Consider the following 14622-nt stretch of genomic DNA (forward strand, 5'->3'; position numbering starts at 1 on the left):
ATGCTAGAGGGGAGAAAGCCATTTAAAAAGATAAATATACTTTTCCGAAAAAGGTGTTCTACAAAATCTAAGAAGGTCAAAAGTCCCCCCCCCCCTCTCCTTCCGAATTCCGCGCCACTATATTGCGTTCCAACACAAAAGCTTGAAAGTTCTTAGAATTCAAAACAGAGTAGTAACTTACAGCCAACAAGACTTTCAGAAGAACTTCGAAATGCCATCTAGGAGTTGGAGCATACTTTTCAACAGCCAAGACCATGTTAGAAGAGCACTGAGACTGAAATTCGGGATCAGCGGTTTCCAAGAAACTAAGTAGCTCTTTGGTCATGATTTTGATATTCGACTGATTTATCAATAAGAAACTCAACTCTAAAGCTCTTCGACGAATCGTCACATCTGGATCCTATGTGTAAAAAATAAACAGTTACTTACACCGGCTATAAAAAGAAAAGAGACTATGGGATATCATAGGAAAACATCCCGGGCACAATGTTTTTAAACTAGTTCTTTTAAGTAATGGGCTTAGTTCAGTTTAGTTAAAATTGTATTCAACTCTCTACTTTTAGTTAATATATATGTAAATTAAAATTATTAATAATTAAACTAACGTAAATTTATAAAAAAAACTTAAATTAAATTGTAATTTATAAGTTCTGATATCTGAGTGATCTATGACAAATAATCCACTCTTAACCCTTTCGACGAATCGATTCTTCACAGTCCTCAATGTAGAAATAGGCAGTTACTCTGCTACGACAAGTTACGAAATAAAAGGAAGAAAAAATTGGATATCACATGACAACATTCCGTATAAAACATTTATAAAATTAGTCGAGTTTCTTTTATTTAATCGGCTTCATTTTTATTAGTTAAAATTTATTACAATTTTTTACTTCTTTTTAATTATTTTTTTTTCTTTTGATTTCCAACTGTTAACAAATAACAATTTATCAACAAATATAAAAATCGATTTGTTAGACCGTAAGAAAGGAGTCAAAGGAAATTGGAGCTAAATAACGACAAAGACCACACTGCTTTTCCATCATAAATACAAACATCAAGTAGAAACATTGGGGAATTTTTTCTTAAGACAGCGGAACCTTAACCCTAAATGAATATTTCAACCCCAAGGGCCGTCCTCAGCAAAAAACAAATGAAAATATAAAACTCCCATTAAAATAGGACCATTAAAACTAAAATCTTTTTAAAAACAGTCCTAGCATCCTTACTTCAGGGAAATTCAACCGGGACTGTAGAGTTAATGTTCCACTATTTCAAGAAGGAATTCCCCGTTGTTTCTACTTGTTGCTTGTATTCATGAAATGAGAGGTTCATGAAACAGGATAGAAAGTTAAGCTTTGAATAGACTGGGATGCAAGAGGAGCATGCGCAGTTGCGTTGGGCACAGACTGCCTGGTGTTGCAGTGAGTTGTTATTAGTTATAAAAGACATTGGTATCAACAATTGGTTAAACAAATAGTTAATCTATGTTTTAGACCAGACATGAAAGAACGGAGAAGATGGAATATTACAGGGAAGCGTGGCATAGTTTTATTTAAAGAAAACTTTATTTAATTATCCTTTCTAGTTAAGTTAGTTTCACTTAATCCCATTAACCTTGACATTCGACTAATATCGAGTAATTCTCATTTACAAGCCAGCACTCTTCTGGAAACGACAAGCAGGAGGACAGCAAAAGAACCTTTGGCAACAATTCGAAGAGAGCTTACAACCATGGGGAGCCTTCCGGAAGCTTGCTCAGAGATGGGACAGAGATTTGGTGAAGATCACCAGGGCATCCGCAACCAACAGATCAAAGTGGCCGTCGAACACGATTCCAAGATCCATTTTTTCCAGATACGACACTTCAAGGTCTGGCTTCAGCCAAAAATAAGCAAGTAAATATAGTCAATATAAAGAGTTTGAAGCAAATGAGCAACAAAAAAGAGTACCTATCCTTCAAACAGTCAAAGATTGTTTGTCTATATCCCATTATAGCTGTATAGTCAATATAATCGGTTTGAAATAAATGAGCGATAAAAAAAGAGTAACTAACCTTCAAACAGTCGACGATCGTTTGTCTGTGTCTCATTACGGCTGTATAGTCAATATATACAGTTTGAAGCAAAGTGTTCAGGGCGATATAGCGAATATTCTTGTCACTGTTGATTAGAAATCGACCAAGTATATTGACTCCAAGAACCTAAGAAAGAAAAGTTTTAAATACAGTAGAGCAAAGCGGAATTCGGTCCCAGAATGTCGCCAGTGTCGAGGGCAAGAATTCCCGCGAATTGTTTTAAATTAACTAGTTCATTGGGAAAATATCTACGTTCAAGTTCAATAATGACATACAACTATTTAATTTCTTTATCGTCACAACTAAAAGTTTATTGTTCTAAAGTAAAAAAAATCACGACTTTCACCCGCTGCGTGCAATGGCGGCTAAGCCATTACATTATTGGCAGCAGAGTCACACCACTGACTCTACCCCCATGTCAAAGGAATTACTACACCAGGACTTAATCCCTCGTCCCAAGGGACATAAGATTACACTTCCAGCGTGCCATCCGCTTGGCTAGAGTGGCCCAGTTTATTGGTTAAAAAAAAAACAATTTCCTTTTTGGCAAAAAGTCAGAGATCAGCATTAACATCGAATTGGAATAGGGCTAAATATATTAAAAATAATTGCGCATAAATAATAAACAAGATATAATTCATTTTTAGGAATCTTCTTGTTTTGCACCAAACAAACAAAAAAGAACATCTTGTGCTATACAAAACAAAATTACAGACTTCTCCCTAACACATATCCAAGCAAATTTAACGGCAACCTTGTATAATTGCCATTCAAACAAACTTAAGGACGAAAAGGAATAAACATCATGAAACATAGTCATACAGCAACAGATTGTTTATTTAAAACTTATTCAGGAAAAAAATGAGCATAGATTCCATTTTGTTTGCCTTCATAACAGCACCAAAGCAATACCTTTTTTTCTTGTCTCATTTTTCTAAAACTTGCTAATGTTTCGCTCACTCTTTTTTTATTTTCAAATATGGCGCCTGCTACTATCCAAAACTACAATTCCCGGTTCCCGGTTTTTCTTATTTTTTTAGGCATATATGGTTGCGCAGGTTTTCACTTAACCGATTCAAACAGTCAGGTTTAATTTTCACTGTCCTTGGCATTTATGTGGAATGGGTGTTGAAAGCTTGGTAAAAGCTTTCAACAAAAGAAGCTTGAAATAGTCTATTTCTAGGTTCTATACCTTTCTTGTAATGTTATTTTACAGAGATCCAGAGAATTTAAATTGCAAACTTCAGCTTGAAATTTGCAATTGGTTGCTGAAAAATAGCCTCTAAGAATACTTTTTTATCATTTTTCAAAACTAGGTTCCTCACAAAAAGGCTTTCTGATTCAAGCTACCTGTTTCTTAGAGTAGGGGTTATCATTCTATGTCAAGACATTGTTTTTCTTCATCATTAAATAAAGTTAAATAACAAGTGCCTTAAAAGTATTTATGGAAAATGGATATAAGAACAATATTGATATGAAGAAGCTTGATATAGTCTATTTCTAAGTCCTATACCTTTCTTGTAATGTTATTTTACAGAGATCCAGAGAATTTAAATTGCAAACTTCAGCTTGAAATTTGGAATTCGTTGCTGAAAAATAGCCTCTAAGAATATTTCTTTACCATTTTTCAAAACTAGGTTCCGCACAAAAAGGCTTTCTGATTCAAGCTACCTGTTTCATAGAGTAGCCTTATCATCCTATGTCAAGACATTGTTTTTCTTCATCACTAAACAAACTTATAACAAGTGCCTTAAAAGTATTTATGGGAAATTTCTGGGTGATTTAAAATACCAAATTGGACCTGTTCTGTGATTGGCTCCACTCCTTATTTAATAAACACGCCGAAGTTGTGAACTTCATAATTAAAACTTTGGAGCCCTATTGGCCAAATTAAAAACCAAAAGTTAAAAATAGAAAAGCCAAAACCAGTAAAGAAAATCAATAATTTTATGCATATGCATACAATTATGTAATTGATAGCACAAAAATAGGTAACTGATAACAGAGAGTAATTAGTTAATTCTAGTAGTAAATCAACTAAGAGACTACTATGTGTCTCTTACTCGATAACAATGTACTTTACTTGTACTTTGTAGTTGTAGCAGGACTCAAGCATCTCCACTCTCCCTGGCGTCCAGTAGCTTCGTCATTGTAGTAAGCCAATAGTCTCGGTCGTTTGCGAGCGGCTCAATCAAATCGAGCCAGGACTTTTCCCTACTTCGTCCATACTTCTTGAAGCCACCGATTGGGTCTAGGTCAGGCTTGATACAGGCGAGCCACGTTTTCTTTTGTCCCCCATGTCACTTTTTCCATCTCGAAAGAGGTGTACATCTCAGGGCTTTATTGACAAAGGTGTGGTGTGGGCGGCGAAGTGTATGGCCGAACCATCGGAGTCTTTTTTGTTTAATTATAGTGGCCAAATCAGAACGCTGATAGCAGATTTTGTGGAGTTCGACATTGCTGACACGATCACGGAGTTTAGTGCCAATGATTCTCCTTAAACATGAATGGTCAAATACGTCGAGGGCTTGAATGTCGGATGCTATCATAGTCCATGTCTCACAGCCGTATAGTAAGACACATCGAACAAGGGCCTGGTAAATCCTTATTCTTGTCTTCAGACGAACATTTTTTTTGGTTCCATAGAGAGTGATTTAGCTGGGTGAAGACTCCAGGTGCTGAAGCAATTCCCGACTTTATTTCTGATGTGCATCCTCCTATTGGGTCTACCAGAGAGCCTTGGTACTGAAATTCATGTATCTCGTCTATGGGCGACTGTACTAGTAGAATTGGGGAGTCTTGAGATGATATACCGGACGCCATGACGTTTGTCTTCAGGGAGCTTAATTTCAGGCCGACCAGAGAGGATTCTTCAGCCACCTTGGATAGCATAGATTGGGCTTCTGGACGAGATTCAGCTAACAAGCAAATATCGTCGGCGTAGTCCAGATCGGTGATCACAAAATTGGGATTTATTTCAACGCCTGAAAAAGTCATCATTGTTCTGGTCATTATCCAGTCGATCACGAAATTAAATAAGATAGGAGACATCCCTGCTGGACAACAAAAACAATTTTGAACATCGAGGAAAGCTTCGCACCGACCTAAATTGGGGCCTGCGTATGCTGGTAATATGCTTGGATAAGTATGACTATCTCGCCTGCTATTTCATCCTTTGTCATGGTCTTCTAGATTCCATCCATTAGAACCGAATCAAAAGCTGTAATAAAGTCTATGAATAGAGACACTGTTGGTTTCTGGTGTTTTGCCCTGTGTTCAAGGGTTAGTCTTAAAACGAATAGTTGGTCAATTGTTCCCATGCCTGGGCGGAATCCCGCTTGATTGGGCCTTGTCTTTGCGTTGCGCTGGATACAAAACGATTATGTAGGACTATGGCAAATATTTTTGCAGCAATGCATATGAGAGAAATCGCGCGATAATTGCTGAATTTTGTCTTTAGCCCTTTTTTGAAGACTGGAAGGATGAAAGAGTCTCCCCAATCCGGTGAAACCATATCTTCTTCCCATATACGACAAGTTAGTTTATGAATCCTGCTGACAAGTGTTGTCCCATCTTACCTGTATGGTTCAGCTGTAGTGTCATTAGGTCCAGAAGCGTTATTACTTTTATAGTAATTGATTGCTTGTTGAGCTTTTTTTAACGTGGGGGGAGCCACATTCACGTCATTGTAAATACTGCTGGGAGTTTTGTTCCTGCAGGTCATCAGGGCTACGACTTGGATTATGGCAGCACTGATTATCATCTATTGCTGTGGAGAATCGTGCTGATTAAGTAGTTTGTCGAAGTGCTCCTTCCAGCGATAAATTATTTCGGAATTATTCGAGAACAACTTGCTGTTTTCATCTTCAACAGATGTACTAGTAGGCTTATGTGATTTACTCCTGATTGATTTTAGGAGCTGATACATCTTCGTGGTGTCAAATCTAGATGCCGCGGCTTCCATGTCTTCATCGATTTCCTTCCAGTAATGGTTTTTATCATTCTTAACCGACTGGTGATATTCTCTTCTCAAGCGTTCGAACAACTACGATTTTTCTGTTCCGATATCTGTTGCTTTTGCTCAGCCAACTGAATTGTGCGTGTTGACATCCATTTTTTGGATAGTCTGTTGTAATATCCTGTCGTAGCTTCAGCCTCGTTGATTGTATTGCGTATGGCCGACCTCTCTTCATGCAAACTTTTAGTTTGCTCTTCATTCGCTTGCACTTGGAGAGCTTCAAGAGCGGCTAGACAACTCTAAGCAGAATGCCTGTCATATATTAGGATCAACGACGTGACTGGTATCAAACCTTTATGGGGGTTGTCTTTTGCGGCGGGCTACAATCCATAAATCTACATCTAGTCTGACTTGAATATGCTTTGACCCGTGCCTATAGCCGGTGTCTCTTCGAAAGTACAATCTACTATTTGTACCCATTGCTTCCCAACGGGGGACATAGGATGTAACCAATCTGGCTTTTTGTTCAACTGTCTTTTAAATATCATGTTGCTTTATTACTGGTATTGTGTTTGATTATGGAATTGGTAGTGACTAGATCATTCGTCATGACAAAGTGAAGAAGTCTTGATTTCCTGCTACATCTAGCTCCAAGAACGAAGTGCCCAATGGCAGACTCAGCATTGGATACTTTTCCCCCAACTCTGGCGTTAAAGTCACCTCCAATAAAGATGAGGTTTCGTTTTGGTACTTTCTCAAGCGTACAAGTTAGAACTTGGTAGAAAAAGATCTGCTTCACTCCCCAGCTCGTCTCTTGTTGGAGTATCAACTATAATAGTTGATATGTTGAACACGTGGCCATTGAATCGCACTCTTGCTACTCTATGTGAGATAGGTTCCCACTTTAAAAGAGACCTCGTTGATAGGGGGCTGAAAATAATGTCCATTCCCCCATACACAGACTCATCTAGGGACAAAGAGTTGAGGAAGGAGAAAAAAGCATCGTCCTCAGCAGTTCTATCCTCCGAGACTTCCAAAATGGGTTTGATTCGTTTTTTTGAATCGCACATTATGTCTACGTTTTAACGAAGCATTTCCCCCGCTATAAACGACTGGGTCGTTAGGCATTTCATTGAGCAGACGTTCCAGCACCCTACACTGAGGGGTTGTCTATGTTTCCGAAATAGTACCTCAGCTTGCCAATTTTTCGGAGAAGGCGCTGATGAAACCTTCAACGCATCGCTTGCCGGGGATGCCGTAGTTTTGGCTTGACAATTTTTTGGAGAAGGCGCCAATGAAACCTTCCATGCCTCGCTTGCCTGAGATGCCGTAGTATGGGTTAGACTCTTTATATTGACTTGCATTTTGACAATTCGTGGAAATATATTTAACCATGCATGTCTCCACTCCCTGATGGCACCCTATGCGGTTTGGCCTAGTATCCCTTACTCTAAGGACAGCGGCGGTAATTTGCGAAAATATAGGGGGGGGGGGCAATTTATTTTTCGAAATCTATGGGGGGGGGGGTCAAACTTCCTGTTTTTACAAATATAATACCAAAAACCGCATTTTTCAATGAAAATCCACAATAGAGGTGTTTTTCAAAATTTGAGGGGGGGGGGGAGAATCTAGGGGAGCAAATGACCCCCCCCTAATTTCCGATTATGTCGAAGGGCTGGACAGACAAAGTATTTTTTTTTGCTAAAAAAAAAAAACATTTTTTAGTAATAAGGCCATAGTTTAGGTCAACTTTTAACCCAGAATTTTTTCTATATTAGCGTTTTTTAAAGTTTTTGTTTTGTTTCAATTTTTGTTCTTGTTGAATTATTGAAACTGGAAAATCTCACTCAACGAAACTAACAATTGTGGATCATCGGTTACCAGAGATATTCGCCGTAGAAGTTTGAGCTAGCCTATTCTCACATAATCTGTTCATCGATGGCTTGGCATACAAATTTTATTTTCAATCTTATTTAGTATTACAACTTCATAACAATTTTATTGATTTTATTTTTTGAGCATCCACGTTTTCAAATTTTACTATTAGATCATCTCTTCAATCAAACAAAGCGTGAAAGTTAGGAAACTCAAGGGCACATTCGTAGTTGCTATAACAGGGTTCCAGTATTATTTTAGCAGTACATTTTTGAACATCTTTTACTTCGGCTGTCAAATGAGCTTTGTTCTGAGTTTGGGGGCCTAAAATACGTAGGACAGAAATACTCGAGGATAGACCCATTATAGGTTTTCAGGGCCGTATCCAGGATTTTTTTGGACGAGGAGGGGGGAGGGGGTAAAAGATAATTTTTCGGGGGGGGGGGGTACAAAGAAAGACTTTAAAAACGCATTAAAAATGTGTTTATATTTATTTTTGTTACGATTTTACGAGTCGATCAAACATTTTTTGGGGGGGGGATCAAAACCCCTAGCCCCCCTGGATACGATCTTGATACCGTATGTGAATAGGGGTTAGCGCTCTGAGAAGCCCGTCCTGCGCGTACTTGTTACATTCTTTGTTAAAATAGGGCTAAAACAGATATTCATATATTCTGAACACCATTTATCAGATACTCATGTAAAGAAGAAAGCAAACACCCCTACCCTGTCATAGTAATTACTTTACAAGAAAGTCGCAAAGAATGCAACCACATCTAGGAAAGAGATCTTTTTTCTGTATCAGGCCAAACCCCTCCCTGGTCTCAGGTATAATTCGAAGAATCGAGGACGCTGAACGTACTTTTTTTTTCTTCAGGTTTTTTTTTTCTTCAACTTCATTAGTTTCTTTTCTTCAACTTTAGGTATTTTTTTCTTCAACTTCTTCAGGTGTTTTTTTTTCGTCAACTTATTCAGGTGTTTTTTTTCTTTGTCTTCAACTTCTTCAGGTGTTTTTTTCATTTAATTGACTTATTTAGTACACACATCAGCTTACAGGGAGGAGCGGGTAAAGCTTACTGAGAATAATAAAATGACCCAGAAAAATTGAAAAATAAGAACTAAATTGAAAAGATTTCTGCCTATTCGGTGACTAAAATACTTACTCTTAAACTGCTATCAGATTCAATGTCCATGATAGACAAAACTGCTTCATATAAGATAGCATTACCAACATTTTTACTTGTCTCGGTGTTAGTGGCCACTTGAGCTAAAATATCATTCATTGCCTCTGATGTTTCCGAATCTTTTTTCCCAAGCACCCTCAGCAACCTCAAAACCTTTATCTAAATAAAAACGAAGTTGTTACCATGAACAAATGAAAGACAAGAGCATATAAAGACACAAAAATAAACTTAAAGTGAATATAAATAAGTGGACAAAATAAGGTTAAAGCGAAAAAATGCTTGAATCTTCTAAGAATTTTAGCACTATGAGATACAGACAAGTTTTAAACAAGTTTTTTTATGAAGTACCAGAACAAGTTCCAGTTCGGGCTGCAAGATACGACCGACTCGGTTACTGCTGGGTCAACTCCAATTGTTGCAGTGACTGAGTTTATTTCTGAATTTGTTTCGACTTGTCTTCAGATGGGGTTGACTTTACTAAACTACAAACATTTCAATTTTATTTTACTATAAGATTTTAACTTTTGATTTTAACTTCTGAAATTATATTCTACTTTTACTTTCAAAGAACAGAAAATATTTTCAAATTACAGATTCAAAATGTTCAGAGTAAAAAAAAAAAAGACAATGAACGAATGGTCACATTGAGTGCGTTCCGCTCACTAACTATACTGATTCTCGTTACCTTGGCGAGTGATTTTAATGGTCATCGCGAGAATAGAAAGATGGTAGGTCTTTGCCAAAAAATTGGCACGAAATTCAATTTACAAAAGACATGGGTAATTTTTTTTATAAATACACAATATTTTTCGTGAATGAATGAATTTGTTGGGTAACAATAGGTTCAAAATCATTATATATAGACTTTACTCTCATTAATTGTGAAGCATCGATTTATTATACTTTCTATTTTTATTGTAAATGTGGAGATTCTTTTCATCTTTATAATCAAAAAAATTGTTCTACTTGACACACGCCCTTTTGAAAGTGTCCGACTTTTGATATATTATTTTTTTTGTCCCGAAAGCTATTTCTTCTTTCTTCTTATTTTTTGTTATTCTCTAAAACTAAATAATCTAACTGTAATCTGAATTTCACTCTTCAATCGAATTTTGTGCATTACTTTTTTTCTTAACAGTCTTTTGCGCAATTGGTATTCGTTTAATTAACCAGGTTCACAATCTCATATTTCTTCTTCTTTAGAATCTTGAACTTCTATCCACTACGAAACAAATAAAAGGATGAATATCCACCAGAGCTATTACTGCTACATAGGAGGGCAAATCAACTTTTAAGGGCATTTGATCTACCCCGCTTCCTTATATATCAGGAATACACAAAAAGCTGCAACATTCTGTGCCGTTAAAAAAAATTCCTTTTTTTCAAATCAAACCTTTCCCTTCTTACAAAGGGTTTGCAATGTTACTCCCTCTTGGAAAGAATCCTACTGGGATTAATAGGAACACCTACAAAAAAAAAATATTGTAAAAATTCCAAAGGTTCTTAAATACATTCATTTGTTGGTCCTGCAACTTGAAACGTGCATATTCTCCTATTGCTACCTCGCCCCCTCCCTTGGACGTTAGATGAAACTACATTGCATAAATAAATGTAACCACAAGATATGCAAAGCTGCAAAAAGAGTCATTAATTCTTAAAAGGTTTTGTTCTGAAGAATATCCAGCCATTAAAACCTCATTTGGGATCCTGACATATATGATACAATATTACACATACAATTGCGGCACCTGTTATAATACGAATAATACATAGACACAGGATCAGAGGCAAAGACAGCATTTCTACTTGGAGGAGCAATAGAGTACCCTTGATAGGGGACGGACAGTCCAGGCATTTGATCTTCTCAGCACCCTTAAAAGGGCAATAAAAGGGCAAACTCAAAACGGCAGAAATTAATGTGAGAAATAAATTACAAAATAAACTCTTTTGAAAATCATGACACAAATAGTAGCGTTTTATTTAGTCATATACATCCTCTATTTGACCTGATAAATAAAAGTTAATACCATTGCCAAAAAAATCATATCTATGCTCTTTCAAAGACTAGATACAATTACACTTTTTTGATTTAGTAAAATTTTAGGAGCAGAAGTAGTTATAGAAGTAGCCCCGAAAATTTTAACTTGATACCCTCAGTCGTAATTGGTATATTCTGAGATGTCTTATTGGCAACCAGCATACAAACAATGTGTTTTGATTTAATTTTGAAGCAACACTTAGTTTTTCAGCATAATGGGCAAAATACATAACAGTGGGGGCTGACCTACCAAATAACCCTAGAACCCCTAGAGATATTTGTTATAACTATGAAAAGAATTATGACCAATGCATAAGCTGTTACAATAACATTGTACACTTGCTCATATGATGGGCGTGGGGGAGGTTTCTTTCAAATCACTTTGACTCTTAAACAGAGCACTATAACTTCCAATTCAAAATCAAATGAGATACATCTGAATTACGTCCATTCATTCCATAAAAACTTATATGCCCCAAGGGCATAACTTAAAGCCCTTGCCCCAGGGTTCTGGGGGTTGTGACAAACCTGGAAGCATTGTTATACGTTTTTCGAGGTATTTTAAACAAAATTGCCGTCGCACAGTTTCAACCAAATGCATTTGGTGAAAAGAGGGGTAGTTGGGTGGGGGGGGGGTGCTACTTGACCTCCATCACTGTTTACTCTTAAAAGGGAACTAAAACTTCCAATTTCAACCAAATGAGCCACCTTCCATAAGATGAGCCATCTTATGCAACCATCCCTTCCATAAGAACCTTAAATGCCTTAGGGACATAATTTACTACCCTCATCCTCAGGCTCTGGTGGTTTGTATCAACCTCAAAAGCCTTTTCATATTATATTTGGATTATTTTGAATAACAGGACTGTCTCAAAGCATATATTGGATACATCTCAGGAAAACACGACGTGTTTGTGTGTGTGTGTGTGGGGGGGGGGGGGCTGCGCCTTGATCGCTTTGACTCTTAAAAAGGGCACTAGAACTTATGATTACCAATCCAATGAGTCCCCTCCAAAACATATAGACCACCCTTTTTATAAGCGCCTTATATGCCCCAAGGGCATAAATTACAACCCTTTCTCTGAGAGCTGTAGGGGGGGGGGGAGTTTGTATTCCTCACTGAAATAATTTTCGAAACCTTCAACTACGATGAATAAAATTGTTATCTTCAAATTTTGATTGGAGGTGTTCAGGCAAATGCTGAACGTGAAGGGGGGGGGGGCAGTTTGCTCTCAAATCACTTTTGACTCTTAAAAAAGGCATTATAGCTTCCAATATCAAACCAAATAAGCCCAATCTGATGTTTATACGACCGCCCACTCAATAAAAACCTTATATGCCCTCATAAAATAACTTACAACCCTATCCCCAGGGCGCTGGGGAATTGTTTATTCCCTAGAGACATTGTTATATGTTCTTGGGACTATTTTGAAAAAAAATCGCTATCTCATTATTTCAATCAGATACGTTTGGTGAAAAAGAGTTCTAGAAGTGGGGGGGCTAACTTACAGCCCTCGCGCTGAGGGGCGTAGGGGGTTTGTCATACTCAAAGATCTAATTTCCAGTACTTTCAGCTACGTCGAACAAAATGGTTATCTCAAAATTTTAATTGGATGTGTTTGGGGAAATGGTGGGCGTGTAAGGGGTGTTAGTTACCCTCAAATCACTTTCGACTATTAAAAAGGGCACTAGTCCTTTAAATTTCCGATCAAATGAGCCTTTTTGAAGTTTCTACGACAACGCTCTCTATATAAATCTTGTATGCCCCCAGGGCATAACTTACAACCCTTGCCCTGAGGGCCCTGGGGGGTGTCACCCCCAAATACGTAATTTCCGGATCTTTCAACTACGTCGAACAAAATGTCTATTTCAAAATTTGGATTGGATGTGTTTCGGTGAATAATGGGCATGGAAGGGGTGTTAGTTGTCTTCCAATCACTTTCGGCTATTAAAAATGGCACAAGCCCTTCCAATTCCAATCAAATGAGCCCTTTTCGAAGTTTATACGACAACTCTTTCGATACGAATTGTCCTGGTCTAAAAGAAAAAAATAAAGAAAAAAACAAAAAAATATTGCGCTGCCTATGATAAAACCTTTCCTCCCTTACAGAATCTTACAGCCTTAAATATTTACCAAAATGTTTACAACTACTTTAGAAAGACTTCTACGGGTACTGATAGAAACAATAACCAAAGAATCTGATGACATTTCACTGTATTTATTAATAAGGGATCTTAAACAATTTTATTTGTCCGTCTTGCGACTTGAAAGGGGCATATGGTCCTATTGCTAACCCCCCCCCCCTTCTCGCCTTCGGATGTTTAAGGAACCTAAAATGCACAAAAAAGGCAACTATAAGATATGCAAACCTGTAAAAAGGGGTCACTAATTCCAGACACGTCATGCTCTGGAGAATATCCAGCCATTAAAAGATTTTTAAGAATCCTGACCAAATTAGGGACTGTCTAGAAAAAAGAAAGAAAAAAAAACAAATTAATCGTAAAAAAAATTTTATGTATACAGAGGTCAAGGCATGGTTTGGGAACGTCCTTATAACAAGTAACAAAAACAAAATTCACAAGAAAATCGTTCAAAATCAATAGGCTACGAAAAAAATCACGACGGTACAATAGTAACTTTGCAAATCGGGTTTTTCTTTTTCTATTTTGGTTTTTGTAGAAACCATAAAACCGATCTTTAATTTTACAAAAGATTTATTAAAAAAGTCTGAGATACGCACTTGCGAGACAATCTCATTTTATAAAATTATGTAAGCTTAGAAATTACCGTATAATTTCAACCAACATGGTGTGTATTACGGCCAATTTAGTTAATTTTCAGTTCAATCGGGTAGTGTTTTACTATTTCGTCGACATTAACGATTAAAAGAGCATAACAAAATTAAAAAATAAAACTTATCCCCAAAATTCGTCAATATCATTCCAGGAACTCAACTTTCTGTTTTCAAGTTGTCATTCCAACAAGTAAAAGAGACAACCGTTGCAATAAACAAGACATAAATTATAGGGCCGCTCTTTTACCCATCTTTGTGCTAAGATCTTACATGTTTTGACGAAGAATGCTTAAAAGTGAAATCTTAGCACTAAGATCGTACATCTTATGGCGTTCTTTTGAAAACTTCTTTCATCATTCTGCTCTGATCAGCGGTCTAAGAACCATAATGAGTATATCATCGAAGTTCTATATGGCAGAAAGATGGCGTCTTTCACACTTTTTGCTAATATCAGTGAGCTGTAAGATCTTAGAACAAAGATGAGTTAAAAGAACGGAAATCTTTGAAGAAAGATGTGAGATCTTAGATGTAAGATCTTAGTGCAAATGAACGGGCCTTATGGGTTATATAAAGGCTGGCCACCTCCAGACAGTGTCACTTACTTTTCTGAAGTGGGCAAGAGTGTCTGGACTTTTACGACACATTTCAGTGATGAGCGTCACGCCAGTAATCAAAACACCTGAAATCAGAAAATTCAT

The 14622-nt window shown here is 37.1% G+C and overlaps 1 protein-coding gene across 1 annotated transcript in view; it reads right to left on the minus strand.

Annotated features, from left to right (window-relative positions):
• The window catches only part of AP-1gamma (adaptor protein complex 1, gamma subunit), a 61866-nt gene that overhangs the window by 27511 nt on the left and 19733 nt on the right, over positions 1-14622 (minus strand). Inside the window, exons 4-8 of the mRNA XM_089096921.1 lie at positions 14527-14603; positions 13500-13595; positions 9071-9250; positions 2054-2200; positions 182-400 (exon numbers count right to left, since the gene is read on the minus strand). Of these exons, the coding sequence (XP_088953047.1) occupies positions 182-400; positions 2054-2200; positions 9071-9250; positions 13500-13595; positions 14527-14603 (719 nt within the window). The remainder of the gene's footprint in view (positions 1-181; positions 401-2053; positions 2201-9070; positions 9251-13499; positions 13596-14526; positions 14604-14622) is intronic.

This window comes from Artemia sp. Qi Xiang Cuo, chromosome 11 (genome assembly GCF_049724085.1).
Source record: "Artemia sp. Qi Xiang Cuo chromosome 11, ASM4972408v1, whole genome shotgun sequence".
In the NCBI taxonomy this organism is placed as follows: Eukaryota; Metazoa; Arthropoda; class Branchiopoda; order Anostraca; family Artemiidae; genus Artemia; species Artemia sp. Qi Xiang Cuo.